Source organism: Thamnophis sirtalis, unplaced genomic scaffold (genome assembly GCF_051295495.1).
Source record: "Thamnophis sirtalis isolate CommonGarterSnake01/CBP01778 unplaced genomic scaffold, rThaSir2_p1.2 scaffold_1, whole genome shotgun sequence".
NCBI lineage: Eukaryota > Metazoa > Chordata > Lepidosauria > Squamata > Natricidae > Thamnophis > Thamnophis sirtalis.
This window is the reverse complement of record NW_028261381.1, coordinates 24,923,414-24,943,149: the sequence shown is the minus strand read 5'-3', so window position 1 is coordinate 24,943,149 and position 19,736 is coordinate 24,923,414. Positions and strand designations below refer to the sequence as shown.

Below are 19,736 nucleotides of genomic sequence, written 5' to 3'. Positions count from 1 at the left end.
CTGGCGTGACCAAGACGTTGCAGGGCAAATCAGTCGGGGCGGGCGGACGGACGTCGAGCTGGACGCCGGTAGGCCGCCTTCACGGTTCTCTCTCTCTCTCTCTCTCTTTTTGCGTGCTACGGCTGGATTCTTTCTCTCTTCCTGCCATTTGTGCGAGCTGACAGCTTCTGCCCTCACCGCCGTCCCCGGGCTTGGGCCGAAGCCGTGAGGTGCACTCGGAAGACGGGCTGTCTCTAAGGGATCGGTCTGCCTGCTACGGGTGGCCTCGAGGCCGGTGGCCCAGGCAAGTCCTCGGACCGGCTTTGGCCTCCTCGTCGGAGCCGTTCCATTGCCTCGCAATGAGTGACTGCTGTGCGCGCCAGGAGCCTGGGCGTGTCGTCCGCGGCTCGTTTTCCCACGGCGTCCCTGGCAGCTTTGCTTCCCTAAGACTCCCCGCAGAAGAGCCATCTGACGGGCTGACAAGCCTTTATAGTGGTAGGTGACTTTTTGTAAAGAGAGCGACCGTACGAAAAAGAACCATTAATGTGCCTATAGCCTGCTGCGGGCAATGGAAAAGGCTTAGCAAAATACGGGTTTCTTAATGAACGATTGCAAATGGGGCCTTTGCTTGTATAGAGATCCTCACTTGGCTGACCCTTCCGTCTGCTAATGCTCGGCAAAGCTTTGAGCTATTTCTGTCTTACATGCCATTCTTGTCCCTACAGAACAAGATGAATTGCTTCTCTGATAGTTCACATTTGCCAGGCTCTGGGGGGGGTGGGGGGGTGGGCTTGCAAATAGAACGAGTACTTGTCTTAAACTTATAACTAAACGTTTATATTTAGAATAAGAACATACATTTTCTTCTCTCTATCTCTGTACTTGCAGTTATTTTCTGGCAGAATTAAGATAAATTCACTCTATTTGATTTACTTCAATGAAGTCAAGTTTCAGACATCATCCAGTGAGTATAATTGATGGATTGTAGTTGATTTTTTTTAAAAAAATTGTGCATCTATATAAATCCCTCTTATCTTTATCTGTGTCAATTCTATACTTTTTGATAATGTAATCAAATATCCTGTCTTTGAATTTATATTTTGACTAATGATTACTTTATATGCTACCCTATATAGGGAGTTCTCACTTAATGATGTCAGAATTTTGACCATAAATTACTTTGATGGTTAAGCAAATCATGTGACTTGATTTTACAACTTTTTACAATGGTCATAAAGTGAGTTACCATAGTTGTTAAATGAATCAGGTCATTAAGTGAATTCATTTTCCCAAATGGGTATTTTTTGCTGGAAACTGTGCAACTGGTCATAAACAGCCAGTTGTCAAGTGCCCAAAATGCAATCACGTGACAGTGGTATGGAGGTGTGGGTGTGTGATAATCCTAACTTCAAGGATGGGTCATAAGTAACTTTTGGGGGGGTCATGATAACTTCAAATTGTTGTTAAACTACTGGTCATTATGTGAGACTACTAGTACTTCAGTTTATTGTATATTCTTTGTTAGTTAAGGCAAATCAATATAAATATAGCACACAGAGGACTAAAATGAAAACTGAAATGCTTTGAGCAGCCCTAACTTCTTGCATTGTTTATAGCTTACACATTATATAAAAACATAATGTGGACATTGTGTCTGAAACATATGCCAGGATTTGCTGCATGTAATTGCTGCCCAGTTTAGATGCCACAACAAACTGTGATTTGGTAAAGCAGTATATAGCTTGGACTCTCTCCTCTTTGAAAGATAACTTATATTTTGAGAAGTATTCAGATGCATTTTAGAAACGTTGTGAATGATTTATATATGTCTCAGTATTATTTTTCTTGCTAAAAATTTTATTTTTAAGACTATCAAATAAAAATATGATTATATAAATGATTTACTTCATTCATAAGTAAACTATTTTTCTCATTTCCAGGTTATACTTATATCTAACAACAATGAGATTTCTACTGGTTTTTGATTTTGATCATACAATTGTAGATGAGAACAGTGATACCTGGATTGTTAAAAGTGCACCGGGTTCAAAACTTCCTGATGAAGTAAAAAACTCCTATCAAAAGGGACACTGGACAGAACACATGGACAGAGTTTTTAGATATCTGGGAGATAATGGAGTAAGAGAAGAAGATATGAAAACGACTATGACAACAATCCCATTTACTTCAGGAATGATAGATCTTTTAGATTTTATTGGCAAACACAAAGGCTTTTTTGATTGCATAATTATATCCGATTCCAATACTGTCTTTATTGACTGGATTTTAAAAGCAGCAAATGTTTTTCAACTATTTGATGAAGTGTTTACAAACCCTGCAAGTTTTGATAGCTTTGGCTATCTTTCTGTACAGAATTGTCATATCCATGATTGTACAAAGTGCCCCATAAATTTGTGTAAGAGGAAAGTTTTAGAAGAATTTTTAGAAAGCAATTTAACATCAAGAGTTAAATACTCACAAATTGTATATATAGGTGACGGTGGGAATGATCTGTGTCCTGTAATGTGTTTAAAAAAGAATGATGTTGTTATGCCACGCCATGGGTATATTTTGGAGAAAATGATTTCTCAATTAACTCAGGATCTTGCTCCATTGGAAGCATCAGTTCTTGTTTGGTCTTCTGGTGTTGAGATTCTTGCCTACTTAGAATTGCTTATAAAAGAATAGTTCCCTAGCCTAACAACAGGAAATTGGTGCTACTGTCTTGACTTTATCATAGTAGGACCCTTTCTTTATGGATATTAGAAAAATCACATGTTTACATCATTTTGTCTTCCCTTTCCTTGTACAAAATCAATATATAGTTAGTCGGATGAATAATTTAATGAAGCAGATGCCAAAATTATTATTAAATGTAATAGTCATCTGTGTCATTTCAGATGAATGATAAGGTCTGTTCTACAATATATGATGGTAAGTTCTGTTTAATTGTAACTGTGGCATGATAGTATACATTCAAATTTGCTCTTACCAATAAAGAGGAAAAAGAAGCAAATCCCATTGTGTGAGTGGAGATCCCACTCAAATAATTACCATCATTTGCTGCTTTTCAGAAAAATAGCAGAATATTATTTCTTAGAATTGAAAAACCTTCTCATAGTCCTGTAAAACTATAGAGATCCAGATTATTTTTTGTAACCAATTACAATATAACAGTTGGTTGTAGTTTAGTGATACAAACTGAAAGAATGCATAAATTAAAATAATACCCATTTTCTCCTATTTAATAGATATATTCTACATCAATCAATCTGGTTAAAGGTAATGCACCAATACAAATAAATGTAGGCAATACTAAATATTGTTTAATACTATCTGATTTAACTGTCCATAGAAGTGTTGGTTTTATCTCCAAATAAACCATAAAAATGCAAATGAGATGATGCAGGGAGAGAGATTTCCTTTAATAAGCAAAATAATTTATATGAATCCAGTTCAATTCTGTTCATGTTTACTAAGAAGTAATCCCTAATCTAGGCCAGTGGGATTTATTCCTAAATAAACTACATAGAACTGAAGCCTTACAAAAAATAATTATGTAAAATGAAGAGTATAATATGTCAGTGCCACAAAGATAAAATCACTGCTTCAATCTATTACTAAGGCACCACATTTATCTTTGCTAATACCTGTGAGGTATAATCTTTTATGTAATTTTGTTACAAATATCAAGAAGTTGGAACAGGAGGACTGTATTAGGCTATGTGCAAAAATATGACACTGTCTTTTTCAACTAGTAAATATTAAGAGGCTGAAATTCATAAGCTGAAATTCAGTTCATGACAATCTATGCCTTTTAATAAAATTGGTTAGTTAGAAAATGTGCTGCCAAACTCCTCTTAATGTGAAAGTTATATCTGAAAGTTTTGAAAAAGGGCATAATTTGATAAGCAGTTTTGTGTTGGTCTTTTTAAGCTTTGCGAAAAGTGAATGTGTGAAAATTGGTTTCATATGTGGAATTGTATATATGGATAATGTATTTTTTTAGTTTAAAATTAATGAAAGGAGAAGATGAAAAATTAGCTCAATATTAGCTGGCTCTCAGATATTAATTTATGTTGGTCTTAATAAGTAGGTTATTTAACTATGCTAAAATTCAGATACTGAGTACATTTAATATAGTGAACAATGAATTTGCCTAGAAATCCGTATTTCACTTGTTATTCTTTAAAATACTATGTGCCTACTAAAATTTTTGGAATATGTGTATTATTTAAAATAATGATTAATTTATCCCATTTGTAGTTTTTATTTAAGATGTATGCTTATAAAGATAACAATTAAATATTTTATTACTGAAACTACCTGTTAAATATTTTGCCTTAACTGTAGAATATAGTGATTATATAAATCAACAAAAACAACATGCTGTATTGGACCTAACAGATGTTTAGATGATTAGTATCAAAAGAACATTGGTTTTCTATTTCTTCCTCTGTTAGGGATATACTATATATTAAAGCTTTTTCTAACTAATTCTTCTCCCCTAGTTTTAATTATGCTTATATTGCATTCCTTCCAATATAGATATGGACCCTATTACATGGTCTAAAGATCTGCTTATTTGATAAATGTGAATGCTGATTTTAACAATTACCTTGGCTCGTGGATTATAGCTAGTTCTTTCAACCATTGTGCATCCATCTTGGGCCGATTTATAATCAGACTATCAGAGTTCTGCTAATTATTATTGAAATATGGTAATTCAAATGGCTGCCCCATCTCAGAGCAGTGACTGGATGATGTAAAAGGTTAAAAACCAACAGTTATAAACAATAACTCATGACTCTTGAAGGAAATAATACATTCTGATCTTAAACTCATTATCAACAACAGTGCTTTCCTAACCTTCTGATCCAAAAGTCTAAGGAAACAGCCAGGTCTTGAGAACCTTATGAAGGGCTAACAGGGTTGGGACCAACCGGATCTCTACGAGTATGCTGTTCCACAAGGTGGGCACTGTCAAAGAAAAGGCATTATGTTTCCACAAGATGATATCATTTAATAGAAGGGACCTGAAATATGCCCTCTTTGCTAGATCTAGTAGGATCAGCAGGAAAAAAAATGGAAGAAATTTATATATAACAATAATATTCAGAACAAAATACAACAGATTATTTCTCTGGATGCTTTATATGCTTTCTTGGAGATTCCTGAAAGAAGCCTCAATCCAAAAGTGCTTTTTCAAAAGGCAACTGGATTTTGTTTTTCTTAGGGAAAACAAAGTTCAGTTGCTTTTTGAAAAAGCACTTTTGGGACAACCATGACCCAGATGACTGAGAATCTCCATAGACAGTTGCCATAGGTTTGTCCCAAATTTAACTTTTTTTAAATAAATTTTTTGTTTTCAAACCAAAACAAAACATATAACATAAAACCTCTTCAACTGCATACAGTGTGTTGATTGGTTACAAGGTCTTTCTGCATCCTTTCCATAGTCATCACTTGAGCTTTATCAAAAATCACATTTGTCAATCAAATATCTTTGTATACATTATTATAATGCATTTGTTTTCTTATCACTATTGTTTCTCCATTTTAAACAAGGTATACTAAATATGTATCCATTTATATTATAATGATTCATTATATCATCTTCAATACATCCAATAATAAAGAATTTTTTATATCCTATTCCAAGTCATTCTATTATTTAAGCATTGATAACATTCTCTAATAATTTTCAATTACATGTTTTTTCCATTATTAGTATCATCAATCTAATATACATGTATACAAATTGTTATAGTTGTTAAACATCCATTAAGCATAGCTATTATTACATCCTTTTTATATGAAACATTAAATTTGAAGTAAATGTATATTATGGCATTTCATTACATCATCCTGAAATCATCCAATGATACATTTTTATATTCTATTCTATATAAAATTATTTATCTTTTATAAAAAGGCTTTTTAACATCATCTCCATCATCCTCACTTACAGTTTATATAAAATTTCATATTATCAATCTAGTATATATAAATGCTTTATTATTATTTATCATTTATTGGACTATAGCTATTATTACTTTGTCATACATAGTACTTAAAGTTTAACTACATTTAACTAAATTTTATTGTGACATTTCATTTCATCATCCTGTATCCTTCCAGAAATAGTGCAGTCCAATATCTGTTGCCATTTGTAGAATCTGTATTCTAAGTGTTTTCTTAGAAAAGAGCCGAGGTGGCGCAGTGGTTAAATGCAGCACTGCAGGCTACTTCAGCTGACTGCAGTTCTGCAGTTCGGCTGTTCAAATCTCACTGGCTCAGGGTTGACTCAGCCTTCCATCCTTCCGAGGTGGGTAAAATGAGGACCCGGATTGTTGTTGGGGGCAATATACTGATTCTGTAAACCGCTTAGAGAGGGCTGAAAGCCCTATGAAGCGGTATATAAGTCTGTTATTGCTATTTTTGATAAGTCTTATGTGGACTTCTCTTGACAACTTGTTGTTCATTGCATATCTTATAAGGATTCGAAACCCTCTATCTCTTCCTTTCATCAGCTTGACTTTTGTTATCACTGGTGCTTCTGCCAAAATTACTCTCATTGTTTCTGCCAAATTTTCTCCTTTCTTCATCTATGTTTTGACATCTGAGATAGAGTTCCAGTTCATTGATCTCTCCTTTCCGTATTTCACACTTATCATTTCCCTCCACTCTTGATTTGCGGTCAGTCTCTACAATTTTCTTATCACTTTAATATGTCTCTGATTTTTTGAACTCTGTCCTCAAATTTCATCATTTTATAAGTATTCTCAACTCTTCCCTCTGTACTTTCTGGATTTTGAACTATAATTTCAAGTCTCTTTTCAATTCTCTCTGTGATTATTAAGACTTTTTGAATTTCTAGCATAATTCTTTGCAATGTTAGTCATATTGCACCATTTTTCCAGGTTATAAACACTGCCACTAAAATATCCAAGGCTTTTGCTGGGTTTTAAATAAATTCAGTGAAGTTTTTCAAGTCAAAGCTTTCTCTTTCCTTCAAAGGAACACCTGTATAAACAAAACGTTTTCCACTGACCCTTTCAGTAAACAAAGCCAATAGCTTTGTAATATCAGATGTTGCCAAGCCTCTAGCCTCTAGATGGCAGTTATATCTTTTCCCTCTTTTTGCCTCTCTTTCTAAGCTCCGAACTCCGGAAGAAAAGAAAAAAAAAATGTTTAAAGTTTACGATCTGGCCGAGCCTTGCGAGGAAACTTTTAATCCACGAATACAAAAAATGGAAAAAGTATAGAGGAAGAAGGGGGAAAAAAGGCCAGTCCAGTTTAAAAGTAAGAGGCATTTGTAAAAAGTCCATCCATAGAAAACAAACAAAATTAAAATGAAAAAGATAACATGATAGTTTTAAACCAGGGTTAATTCGCCGCTTGGTTTCTTCTGTCTCCAATTTTATTTTAACTCTAAGTCTTTGGGGTTTTCTCTTCTCTAATAATAAAGATTTTTCTCACCATTTCAACACACTGTCTGTCCTATTCTGCTTCCTTTTCAGGGGTATGTCCCAACCTTCTGCAGCCATGGCTGCTTCTCTTGTAGCAGGCAAAAAGCTTTTTCCTGGATCAGTCAGAGGCTTTGTGATGCCCCTGAGATTAGCAGGACCTGCTCTTCTCTATCACCGTTCCTTCAGAATGGTTTAGATCCAAAAGGATCGTCCAGCAACAGAGATATCGACAGCAATCCTGGAGCCCCAAGATTGCATGTCGTGTCGTAGCAACGACAAGCCCCGCCCTCCCTCCCAAATATAACTCTTAATGTTCTTTGCAGTATTTCCAGTATTTGGAATTTTTCAAGAGTTAGAGATTCTGATGATAATGGGGAAGATACATACAATGTGAAAGAGAAAAAAAAGTATATGTTTTGCTTTTGTTCTTTATTACTTCCTTTTTATTATAATTAAAAAGCAAACAAATGTGGATTCTGTAGAAAATGTCCTTACAACACTGTATATTGCTTGTAAATTTTTTCAATTCTTTTCCATCAATATACTCAATTTTGTGAACTATATTCTCCCATCTTTTTTTTTTACATTTCATCAGGGTTATATATTCATCTATGATGTGTGGGCCTAGTCTTCCTGGGATAGGAAAACTAGAAAAATAATGAATCATGTCCTTCATTCTTGGTTGACTCTATGTATCATAGAAAGAGGCAACCGTGTGTGTGTGTGTGTGTGTGTGTGTGATGATGGCTTCAAGTCAGTCTTGATCCAGGCCATTGCCTAGACTACAGGTAGTCCTCAACTTACAACAGGGGTGGGTTTCAGGCGGTTCGTGGCGGTCCCCGCGAACCGGTTGGTCGGCGAACCCGGAAGTAAGTAACTTCCGGGAACGCCGAAGGGTCCACCCGCCTGCCTGCGTTTCTTACCCGGTTTTGATGAGTTCCACGCATGCGCAGGACGCATACAGCGCCTGCGCGATCCTCCAGGAGCAGCTGGAGCATCACACAGACGCTAATACGCATGCGTGCACTGCGCGCGTGCACGAGGACGCCGCCGGCCCCGTTCCAACCGAAACGGTTGGAACGGGGCGAGAAACCCACCCCTGACTTACAACCACAATTGAGCCCAAAATTTGTTAACTGAGTTTTGCCCCGTTTTACGATTTTACTTGCTATGTTTGTTAAGGGAATCACTGCAGTTGTTAAATTAGTAATACGGCTGTTAAGTGAATTTGATTTCCCTATTGCTTGTCAGAAGGTTGCAGAAGGGGATCCCATGACTCCGGGACACTGGGGATAAATGTCAGTTGTCAAGCATCTGAATATAAATCATGCGACCATGGGGAGGCTACAACAGTCATAGGTGTGAAAAATGGTCATCGGTCACTTTTTTCAGTGCGTTAGCTTCAAATGACCACTAAACAAACTGTTGTAAGTCGAGGGCTAACTGTTCCCTGCAGTTTTCCTGGCAATATTTTTCAGAAGTGGTTCCCCATTACCTCCTCTCTAAAACTGAGATCTCAGGTCATGCAGCGGGTTTTGTGCTGAAGGCAAGACTAGACCTCGCATTCTCCTAGTTTCTTGCCTGATGCCTTACTTAACCACTGCCTACCCAAACTGACCAAAGAACTATTGAGAAAGACTTTATTATAACCAGCCAAGTTGCTATCACAGCTTGGGCAGCATCTCTGGGAATGGCTGGGCAGGGAGAGGAGATGGAGCAATTTTACACCCCATGAGTTGTCAATGGAGATTCTCTCATGGAGATATCCCATGAGTGTCCCCCCCCCCACACACACACACAGACCCTGCTGAGCTCTGGATAAGCAAAGCTATTGTTTTCACTTCAGACCCTGGGAGCAAAACGGCGACCATTAGCAGCCCAACAGACGCTTTTACTGAAATCCTTGCCTTTCCCCCACCCCTGAGGCCCAGAAGCAGCAGGCAAAGCTTTCTCTGGGGATGAGAGGGAGGGGAGCTGAACGGCAGAAAGCTGAGGATGGCCTTGTTAGGAGCAGACGGGGCCTGGCCGGAGGAGGAGGAGGAGGAGGCGAGTCAGCTGAGGCCCCAAAATAGGAACTGGCCTCTCCATCTGCTCCTTCTATAGCCTACAGCAGCGAAGAGAAGCTGAATTTTTTTCTAAAGATAGTCAAGACTCGCGGAGGGGCTTCCTAGCGGCTTCATCCTGCGCTTCTTTCCACCACCCTTCACTTCTCTGAATAGGAATATAAAAGCGCCAGCCTTGCAGGCGCGCGCGCCGGTCCGCGGCCGAAGCCGCTTCCCTCAAAGTTTGCAACCTGTTCCAAAAGCCCCGCTCGGATAATTTGCCCTCCCTTTTGTTCCAAAGCGCGCCTCGATTTGGCGGACCGGGTTGGGAGGGAATGGAGGGGGGGGGGGAAGCAAAATAAACTGCTTTGCGCTTCCTGGCCTCCTTTGGTGCCCCGTTTAATAGCCCCCCCCTTTCATTTCCACGCGCTGGGGAGGGGGGAATTGACAAGCGGCTAGAAAGGCGCTCCCACGAGGCCCCACGACCGACCTTAGCCCCGTGGGGGGAGGGGTTTGACTTCGGGCAATTTGCCTTTGAGTGCCAAGGTCCTCCCCCTCCTCCCCCTCTCCCCTTCTAGCTCAGATTTAGGAAAGCTGCTCCTTTCCTTGTTCGAGCCCAGCTCTGTCTCTGCCTGTCACCCTCATTTGCAGAGCAGGTGGGTGAGCCTTTACCAAATGCATGGTGGCCGAACGACCACGCTTCGGAAAAAAACTAACGAGCTTTGGTCCGACCTCAGTGACAGTCGCCGAAGAAACGAGGACCTGCGGCTGACTGGACTGTTTTTTTTTTTTCCGAATGGGGTTTGCAGCATTTGCCAGGGTAACTCCAGTTTCTGGGATGGCTCTCGAGGCAAGCCATAGAACTGGCTGGCGACTTGGTGGTGCGCTATGCCGGCCGACCACATAGACGTATAGAAGCCTTTTTTTTTAAAAAAAGAGGGATTTTTAAAAATCATTTCGGATTAACTACGTCGGCTTTCTTTTTCCCAAGGCAACACCGATCCCGCGAAATGACAGACAACTGGGTGGATGGCGTTTTGTTCTTAAAATGCTGCCGGTTTATTGTTCCTGCCGCTTTGGGGAGAGTTAAAAAGTTCCAAATGTTGCTTTTCTGCTCTCCAAAATCTCTTAATTACCTACAAAGAGCTTGCATTGTGTTTGGTGTTGCGAGAAATCCTCCGTGGGATTAGCGATGTGCCCCATGATCTGGCTTTTCGATCCCCTTTCCTGAAAATAAGGCTATCGAAATCAACGGGGCTTAGTTTTGAGATGGATGAGAATGTATTGTTATCCCTAAGAAACAACAGAGGTACACGCCTGTTTACCTAAAACTAAACTGGACTGGACTGGAGGTATATAGTGTCTACTCCTAGGTAAATGCCATAGTTAAATATACATAGGATGGAAGGGTTAATTTGTTCTTTTCACTGTCCTAACTGATTAATTGTTGATTTTACAACCCCTTTTATCGTTTTTTTTAAAAATAGTAGCATTAGAACCCCTTATATTGCTATATATTACTTCGAGGTTTGTGGAAGAATAACTGAATGAATAACGGTGATTAAAATGAGCAAATGAAATAGGTTGACAATGATAAAAATGACTTTTTGCCTGGAATTAAAAATTAAAGTGATTCTACATTCTTAGCATGCCTAGATCTGATGATCGTGTATTTTAACAAAATTAGAAACAAATTTTGCTAATACATTAAGTCCAACTACTGTTAAGTGGGATTTATAGCTGCTTATTGTTCTGTTCAGAGGGATTTACATAGGATCACCGTTCATTTGTACATTTGTAATGTTTGAAAGATTCTTGCTCACGTATATGTGTATTGTTTATAATGGGAAATCTGCATATGTCGTGTATGTGTAAAATACAGTATGCACATGTATGTGATCTGTGTAGAATTCTTACTATCAACCAATAAGAGGACTGTTCTTTTCTCCAGTCCTGCAGGCTTCATTTAAGTAAGTTATGGAGACCAGTGACTGAAAATGTGAGCCCAGTTGGAAGATAATTTGATGCTGGCATCAAATGCTGGAGCAGATGAGGCACTGCTTGGGAGAGCAAGAAAGAAGGTTCGAGTAATTTGAGGCAGTGGAGACCTTTGAAGAGCCGAGTCCAGTGAAGCTTAATAACTTAAAACTGATTGTTTCTGGATGGTTTTTTTTTTTTTTTGTAAGGGAGTATATTTCTGTTGGTGGCTTTGGGTTTTCTTTTTTTACCTGATGTGTTTCTTGATCTGATGTGCTGGGTTTTTAAAATTGTTATCTTTATGTAAGCATTAGAGGTAAATTATTTGCAAAAGGATTCTACCCTTGAAATCCGAAAGCCTTATATCTGAATGGACACTGGTAGGAGTGAATACATGAACCTCACTGCCGTATTGTTTCTGATGTTTTATTCCAGTGATGGCACTGAATGAGCAGGGGGAATATACCTATAGATACAAAGACCTCTCTCATCCTATAGAGTTTTTGGATGCCTTCAGGACGTTCTATCTTGAAGGGTTATTCACTGATATTACCCTTCAGTGTGCACCGGGTGTGCTGTTCCATTGCCATAAAGCTGTACTAGCTGCTTGTAGCAACTATTTCAAAGCCATGTTTACTTCTGACATGAAAGAAAAGTCAAAGGATCAGATTCATCTTTCTTTGTTCAGTCCTACAATACTGGAATCCCTGGTGATGTACACGTACACATCAGAGATCCAGATAACAAAACAAAATGTTCAAAGCCTCCTTCAAGCTGCTGATCATCTTCAGTTTACTTCCGTCAAAAAAGCCTGTGAGCAGTTTCTCATCAGACATTTAGACCTTGACAACTGTTTAGGGATGCATGCCTTTGCAGAATTCCATGTCTGTTCCGAGCTGGAGAAGGAATCCAGAAGGATAATTTTGTCCAGATTTGAAGAAGTGTGGAGACGGGAAGAATTTCTAGAGATTAGCAACGAGAAACTCCAGTTCATTCTCTCCAGAAAGAATCTTGATATATGGAAAGAAGAAGCAATGATAGAGCCCATTGCCAAGTGGATTGCCTATGAGGTGGACAGCAGGATTGAACATATTTATGATCTGTTGAGGTGCCTTGAAATTGATTTAGATGAAATGTACTTGAAGTCAGCCCTCAGCTTATACAAGACATGCCAGTTAAAGGAAAATAAAATCAGATCTCTAATACGTAGTGTATTGGGCTCCAAGCCAAGAGCAGTTACAAAAAGATCTACCACTATTATGTATGTGATTGGGGGCTATTACTGGCACCCTTTGTCTGAAGTCCACATATGGGACTCAGTAAATAACATTTGGGTCCAGGGAACAGATATGCCAGATCACACACGAGAAAGTTATGCAGTCACAAGCCTGGGACCCAATATTTACGTGACTGGAGGTTACAGAACAGACAATATAGAAGCCCTTGATTTAATGTGGATATACAATTTTGAAACCGATGAATGGATTGAAGGCCATCCCATGCTTAATGCAAAATACTACCACTGTGCAGTAACCTTAAGTGGCTGTATCTATACTCTGGGAGGTTATCGAAAAGGGGCTCCGGCTGAAGAAGCGGAATTCTATGATCCTTTAAGAAAGAAATGGTTCCCAATTGCAAACATGATTAAAGGTAATTGACTTGCTACATAACTTGTTAATTGAGTCCTGCATGTATTTTTTAAATGAAACTGCATTGTTGCCCACTTCTGTTTTGAGCTGCTTTGGATAGGTGCTAATAGAACATTAAGGTCTGGTTAGAATATCATGTGAGACGCCCCCCACCCACCTTGCAATGGCAGTTCCAACAATCCCAATTGGGATTGTTAAGCAAAGAATCACCTGCAGTCATTAAGTGAGACATCTTGTGACCATGACATGCAACCTCCCACTGACTCCCTATTGACTTTGTTTGTCAGAAGGTGTCTGGGTGCAAGCAAATTTAAGGAATTTGAACATTAATTAATATTTTGGAATGGAGCTCCTAAGCATAGTCAGAAAGTAAGTTTTCAGAAGTAGTAAGAAGTTTTGCTGTTGCATAGAAATCTGATCACTTGTTTTTGTATTTTCTTTGTAATCAATCATATGTTTAACATGCCTGTATTGCTTCATTATAAATTTATTGTCTTTGTATCAGGGTCTCACCACTGGATGTTACTGAACGTATCCAAGTGTACAAGCTGGCTTTATAAATCTATCATAAAATTTTTGGAGGCTAAATTACTCTTCAAAATCCTCCTCTGGTAGATAAAACAAACTTTTCCTTGAGAAGGAAGAGAAAACTTGTCAGTTAAAAAGTTCACACATATAGGTTTTTCTCTAACAATTGCATATTTCCCAGAATCATGAGATAGATGGATAGGTAGACAGACAGGCAGGCAGACAAAATATAGAAAGACAAAGCTTCTTACTCTCCCTACTAGAAATATTCTTGTCCCTTGAGAATTTTCTACTGTAAAAATTAGAAAGGATACTGTCTGTCTTACCATACTTGATGTGACATCCATTTTCTGAGGTTTTTCACATCATTTTCACTGATCCCAAATGATTGAGCCACCTATTCTACTTGAATCGCTTCACTTAGTGATGGAGTTGCTGGTCCCAGTTAGGATCATTATGTGAGGACTACCGGAACTATAAAGAATGTGTGGGAATAAATAAAATGCTTAGGGAATAGTTCATCATTAATCAGGAAGTAAGACAAAAATATATAATTTCTCCTTTGCTGTTTAGTGTATTAATGTATTTAATATTTGGCTAAAGGTATAAGAAATGCAGATATATATGTTAGAGATATGAACGTTTATGTACTTTGTATGCAGACCAAGCTTTGTTGTGGATTGAGATCTCAAATTATTTGCAGCAATTATTAAGTAGATGATGCAATGTGACAAGGAGTATAGATCTGAAAAATAATTGTCAAAAAATGAGTAATGTGTCTTTGATACTGAAATTTATCTCTATCGGGAAGAGGGAGAGAGAGAGAGAGAGGGAGAGAGAGCTGGAGCAAGTAGAATTAGTACACCATGATAGAATATTTACTAAAAATAAGATATTTTAAGATACACAAATGCTGGAAGATGGGCAATGTGTAGTGCTTGGTTGCAAAGAGTAAAGTAAAAAATAACTGTATAGAAGAATGAATGAAAATGTACAGGTGCATACTTCGATGTAGTGGACATAAGACTGGTTGGCAAGCAGAGAAAGATGTGGGGAGTTGTGTCCATGTAAGCTAGTGTTAGTTCTTTGTCCTTTTCATATTTTTTTTTATTTCTTTGGCTTACTTTTTTTTTTACTCTTTTTCGGTGCTTTGCACAATATTATTTACCATAAAGGTTGGACATGTTGGATGATGGACACATTGTGTGTGTATTATCTTATTAGCTGTGTGCATGTATCACATTAATGGCCTGTTGATGGAAATTGTGCTGAATATTATTTATCTCTTTTTAGAAGCCTTTTACAAATTTAATATTACTAAATAGGTGTTGGAAATGCCACTGCCTGCGTCCTGAATGAAGTCATCTATGTCACCGGAGGCCATTATGGTTATCGGGGAAGCTGCACTTATGATAAAATTCAAACATATAATTCAGATATTAATGAATGGAGCATAATCACCACAAGTTCTTACCCAGGTAAGTTTTACTTCTGCAAAAGAACTTAAATAAATACTGTAGATCAGTTCTCCTATTAAAAGTATTTACATATGAGTCATAGAGTGGAACAGGGCAATTTCTAGTCAATTAAACATTCAGGACAGATGGCTGTTTAATATCACATAGAAAAATGGCCACCCCCCCACCTCGAATTCTAATGAAAAATGCTTCCCATTCTAGTCAAACAATGTATTTATTTACTTACTCACTACTTATTAGCTTTAAAAGACACCTGACTCCAGGATGTCTCTGGTGGCTTACACGCAACCCCCACCCCCTAGCATACAGTTCTGGGGACATGATCATTATTAGCTTTTACTCTCATACCTTGTTCTCTTTTAAAAGCCCATGGTGACTCAAGCCTCAAGAATTAAATCTCCTGACCATTAAGAAAGTCTACAGTTCAGATGTGGGGGTTGACTCCTGAAATCTTCCTCCTTGCTAACAGGCAAATGATTCTGAAAGGGACACCCTTCTGGTATTTTTCAAGGGGAATCTGCCCAGATATACTAGTTGCAAATCTTGGAGAAAAAGATCCTGATGACAGATACTGCTGTTATCATCTCTTGTCTAAATTTCTGCAATGTGTTCTCCATGGGACTGCTCTGAGGATTACCTAAAACTTTCTAAAGATACAGAATGCAGTCTAGAGGTGAAGCTCTTGCCTCACAATCAGGAGATTGTGAATTCAATCCTAGGTAGAGACAGATGTAGGGTCTCCTGCTTGGGCAGGGGGTTGGACTAGATGACCTGCAAGGTCCCTTCCAACTCTGTTAATCTACTTTTCAAACCATGCAGTAATGCTGAAAGGCTTCTGAGTACAGTTCAAAATGTTAGTTTTGACCAATAAAGCTTTATATGCCTTTGACCTGGCAACCTACATAACTTCTACTCCCTCTGAAATCTACTTTTTCAATTCATGAGTTCTGTATAGGACTGAGAATTCTTCCCCCACATATTCAAGAGTTGCTAGAAATCAGTGCTTCTAACTGTAGCACCAAGAAGTATTCAGAAGACCTGTTAAGAAGAATTTTTAATTTAAGATTTAGGTCATCTAGGATGCCGCATAACACTTCTGTGATTTTGGAGATGATTGTTTTAATGTTTTAATAATATTGATAACCTATGATTATTATTTTTTTTAGCTGTGTAAGGATGTTGTAAATCACTACATGTCCTTAGAGTGTGGCAGGATAGAAACAATAAATATATACACATATCTAAATTGTTAGAATTTCTCAGAACTTCTTTGCAATAACGTCAGTTATTTGTGACTTTCCTGTACAATGCTGAGGAAACACTTTTCTGAAGAATATATCTTTATAAGTAAATAAATACACTTCCTTATCTTGATTAAGTAAAATATGGCTACCAATCATAATGTAAAGCCAATATTCTTGAAATTAATAGAGAACTAGATTAGAATGTTTAGATGAAGATTCTACTGTCAATTGGTAGGCCTCCTTTCTTTTTTTAATTATTCAAAATGTAATGGACAATGTTAATAATTCATCTGTTTTGCTGTAGAGTATGGATTATGTTCCATTGCATTGGAAAACAAATTGTATCTTGTGGGCGGTCAGACGACAATCACAGATTGTTACGATCCTGAGCAAAATGTGTGGACTCAAAAGGCTGATATGATAGAAAGAAGGATGGAAGGCAGTGCAGTCGCCATGAACGGATGTATCTATGTGACAGGAGGCTATTCCTCTTCCAGAGGTTCTTACCTGCAGAACATTGAGAAATATGATCCTGAAAGTAATAAATGGGAAATTGTGGGGAATCTTCCTAGTGCTATGCGTTCCCATGGTTGTGTATGCATATACACCCTGTATGATGAAGCAAATGTCACTTCTGTGACTGTAACTACAACATGAGTCACCACGTAGCACAAGAATTTGCCTTCAGGAAACAAAAATGTCTTTCAGTAGCTCAGCAGTTACAGGTTAGAAGATAACTAATATCACAGTTCAATTTGATTAATATTACTAATTCGCTCTGCTTTACAAGTGATCCATATATTACAATTATTATGAATCAGATTCAAAAACTGCTAAATGTTTATTGCTGCCCACATCATCAAAGGTGACTCTAGGTGGCTTAAAATCAATCAAACACCAATGCAAAACATTAAAACAATAAATAGTAACATTAAATTTGATTTAAAATTGACAAAGAGGCGGAGCAAGATGCATACTAACCAACTCTGGATTGACATGTCCCCATTGGGGCCTCAAGCCAGTTGGCAGAGCCATGTCTTCAGGTTCTTTTGGAAGGCCAAAACAATGGGTGCGAAATTTGTCTTGAGCGGCATGATGTTCCAGGGATTATAGTTTCTGAGGAAAAGCTGCTATTGTTTCCAACCCCCCACCCCCCCACCCCCTGCAGTTCAGTACCTTTTGGTAGAAACACAGCCTTTCTTAACCTGGTTCTTTCTGGGGGTGATGGATCACAACATTTATAATCTCTACTCTGGCTGTGGGTTCTTAAAGTACATCACACCTTTACTTAGGAATGGCTAGTCTACCCTACTTAACTCTTCAACCCTGCTCAATTTCAACTCGGAATGATAACATTTTAAATAATGTTTTCTCCAAGAAACACATGTGTAATTGCCCCATTCTTGAGTTACATTAAACTCTTTGAAGTTCCAATATTATAAGCTATGTGATGGAGATATGAATTGATTTATGACCTGTGATTGTATACCAATGCTAAAGGAACACTAAAGAATAACAGGAAGAGGGGAAAGTCCTGCATGTGGGGTGGGGGAACTCACTTCTTTTGTTGCTTTAGACATAGATGTGAAGATATACAATATGCACAGTTTCTTGTGAACATTTTGCCTTATCTTGCCTCTTAAACTTAAGGGAGATAAGTAGTAAATATCTACTTGACCCCCAATACCGCCAATTAGTTATCAAGCTAAATCCCAGCCAATGTAGATGTTACACTGTAGATGGTTATTTTACTGAGGTTTTCATATGCATGTGTTATTTAGGATGAGACTCCAATAGTAGGATGGGGTCAAATTATTCTACCCTCTTTTATGCCAACTTAGCCCCTCCTGAAGATGTAGGAATTTCTCGCCCTGATATGTTATTTTAAGGCTACCAAATTCAGTTGGAAAGGCCTATTATTTGTCTAAATGGCAAGTTATTTATTTATTTATTTATTTATTTATTTATTTATTTATTATTTATTTATTAAGCAAATTTATATAACTGTCCAACTCACACATAGGTGACTCTGGGAAGCTTACAACAACACAATCAAATCAAGCACTTGATCTACTCGATCTCCATTGGTGGTCCCCAGGGCACTGACACAACCATGTTTTCAGGGGGGGGGGGGGAGCAACCATACCTTGAGGGGGAATGATGTTCTGTAACTTAGGTATTGGAATCCTAAATGGTTCTATATGAAACGACCATCTAGGACAGTGATGGCAAACCTTTTCAGCATCGAGTGCCCAAACTGGAACGTGCATGCATGCGCACGTATGGGTGTGCATGCATGCACCAGAGCACCGGAAACCTGAAGACCAGCTGCACACATGCCTGTTTTGGGCCATTTTTTGGACTATTTTCAGGCTGTTTTTCAGATTATTTTGGGGCCATTTTCAGGCCATTTTCCGCCGCCCTGGTGCCCACAAAGACCAGCTGTTTGGCACGCATGTGCATGCTGGAAACTAGAAGAGCAGCTGATGATGGCACATGTGCCCACAGAGAGGGCTTTGCGTGCCACCTCTGGCATGTGTGCCATAGGTTTGCCATCACGGATCTAGGAGAACAGCATATTGTTCCAAGATGTGGTGGAATTGTGGTTTGAAAGGGAGGAACCCCCTGCCCCCCCCCCACAACACACACTAGGGGTAGTTCAGAGAGGAAATATCTGAGGTCAAACCCTTAATCTATATCACATTTTTCCCAAGGGAAGTTAGACAGTCTGGTGTGATTCTTGTAATATAGGTGGTCCACAATAAACTATATACCTTGGCTTTCTCACAAATGCTTTTGGTTGCTTGCACTTGACAAGGTATGGTTCCCATAACTTAAACTATATATTAATATTTAATAAATGTGGCCATTGCATTGTAGAGTTTGAGGTATGCTTTAGGATGGATAATGATAATTCCTCTATTGTTTTAGTTCTAAAAGTAGGGTACCTGGAGGTATGCCATAGTGTATAATTACAGAATGGTAAGAAAATTGAATGTGTGCCACAGAAAACTAGCGGGGTAGTTGAACTTGATTGGCTATTTACGAGCTCTTTAAACCTGGAGCACTGCAAAGTTTGTGCTCCTAAATTATTGACATTATAGGGAGTCCTCAATTTACGATCACAATTGAGCCCAAAATTTCTATTGTTAAGTAAGACATTTGTTAAGTCAATTTTGCCCCATTTTATGACCTTGTTGCCACAGTTGTTAAATGAATCACTGTAGTTGATCAGTTAGTAACCCAGTTGTTAATCTGGCTTCCCCGTTGACTTTGCTTGTCAAGAGGTTGCAAAAGGCGATCACATGATCTTGGGTCACAGCAATGGTCATAAGTATGAACCAATTGCCAAGCATGTGAATTTTGA

At 38.3% G+C, this 19,736-nt stretch overlaps 2 protein-coding genes across 3 annotated transcripts; both read left to right on the top strand.

The window, feature by feature from the left end:
• The first annotated feature begins 9 nt into the window (after positions 1-9).
• Positions 10-4,476, top strand: PHOSPHO2 (phosphatase, orphan 2). Of its 2 annotated transcripts, none has more exons than XM_014060501.2 (3): positions 10-68; positions 868-943; positions 1,920-4,476. In XM_014060501.2, exon 3 carries the CDS (start codon positions 1,942-1,944, stop codon positions 2,665-2,667), a length of 726 nt encoding a protein of 241 aa, XP_013915976.2. In that variant the 5' UTR covers positions 10-68; positions 868-943; positions 1,920-1,941; the 3' UTR covers positions 2,668-4,476. The 2 variants fall into 2 exon arrangements, with proteins under 2 accessions (XP_013915976.2, XP_013915975.2); XM_014060500.2 differs by having other exon boundaries at positions 30-474.
• Positions 4,477-11,672: 7,196 nt separating this feature from the next.
• KLHL23 (kelch like family member 23) lies at positions 11,673-17,831 on the top strand. Its single transcript, XM_014060484.2, has 3 exons — positions 11,673-13,120; positions 14,973-15,125; positions 16,674-17,831. The coding sequence occupies exons 1-3, from the start codon at positions 11,908-11,910 to the stop codon at positions 17,024-17,026; spliced, it is 1,719 nt and encodes a 572-aa protein (XP_013915959.2). The 5' UTR covers positions 11,673-11,907; the 3' UTR covers positions 17,027-17,831.
• Positions 17,832-19,736: the final 1,905 nt, after the last annotated feature.

Bases quoted from the DNA above. Each gene is read 5' to 3' on its own strand.
- PHOSPHO2 (XM_014060501.2), top strand. From the start codon at position 1,942: ATGAGATTTCTACTGGTTTTTGATTTTGATCATACAATTGTAGATGAG.
- KLHL23 (XM_014060484.2), top strand. From the start codon at position 11,908: ATGGCACTGAATGAGCAGGGGGAATATACCTATAGATACAAAGACCTC. The intron at 13,121-14,972 runs GTAATTGACTTG...ATTACTAAATAG, and splicing joins AATTGCAAACATGATTAAAG to GTGTTGGAAATGCCACTGCC. The intron at 15,126-16,673 runs GTAAGTTTTACT...GTTTTGCTGTAG, and splicing joins CACCACAAGTTCTTACCCAG to AGTATGGATTATGTTCCATT.